Below are 705 nucleotides of genomic sequence, written 5' to 3'. Positions count from 1 at the left end.
GTATGAAACCATCCACAAAGTGAATGCGCATACACATGCTTGAGTACATACCCACATTAAAAAAAAATAAAGCGGTTAGAGAAATCCATGCTTTATTTTGGTATGTTAATTATATTTTTAAAAGATTACATGTTCCTTCTAACATTATTTGTATTCTCATTCACAGAATATTTTTACGAACCACACCCTTGATATGAATGTCAGGTGGCTTGCTGTGCTGTATTTTAAACATGGAATTGATCGTTACTGGAGACGTGTAGCACCTCAGTAAGTTCCCTCAGTTCCAATTGTAATCCATTCCAAATTTAAGAAAAATAATGCTCTACCTGTGTAATCAGAATAATGTGTCAAGTGTTTAATTGGGACAACAGAGATGTTAGCGTGATTTTTGCAAGGATGAAATGGAAATTTGCAAAACATTTGATACATAAATGAAAAAAGTCCAAAAAGTGTTCTAACTCCCGAAGAAATGTTATTGTTATCCTTCATAGATTTGTATCTTCCTATTCCACATGTGTGTACGTACGTACATACGTAGTATGTATGTATGCATGCATGCATGTATGTGTGTTCCTGCCTTCCTTCCTGTCTTGATTTTCAGCTTCTGAGGATCTGAAGATGAAGCTATGTTGCTAAATCATCTTAAAGAAGTAAAACGTGCTGAGTAGTGGTGGTGCACACCTTTAATCCCACCAGCACTCGGGA

At 35.9% G+C, this 705-nt stretch overlaps 1 protein-coding gene across 3 annotated transcripts in view; it reads left to right on the top strand.

Annotated features, from left to right (window-relative positions):
* Ipo11 (importin 11) overlaps nt 1-705 on the top strand; it is a 159,886-nt gene that overhangs the window by 12,089 nt on the left and 147,092 nt on the right. For all 3 annotated transcript variants that reach the window (XM_005356759.3, XM_013349792.2, XM_005356758.2), the window contains one exon: nt 167-267. In XM_005356759.3, the coding sequence (XP_005356816.1) occupies nt 167-267 (101 nt within the window). The remainder of the gene's footprint in view (nt 1-166; nt 268-705) is intronic.

This window comes from Microtus ochrogaster, chromosome 19, assembly GCF_000317375.1.
Source record: "Microtus ochrogaster isolate Prairie Vole_2 chromosome 19, MicOch1.0, whole genome shotgun sequence".
In the NCBI taxonomy this organism is placed as follows: Eukaryota; Metazoa; Chordata; class Mammalia; order Rodentia; family Cricetidae; genus Microtus; species Microtus ochrogaster.
The sequence above is the reverse complement of the archived record's forward strand: the minus strand, read 5'-3'. Positions and strand labels throughout refer to the sequence as shown.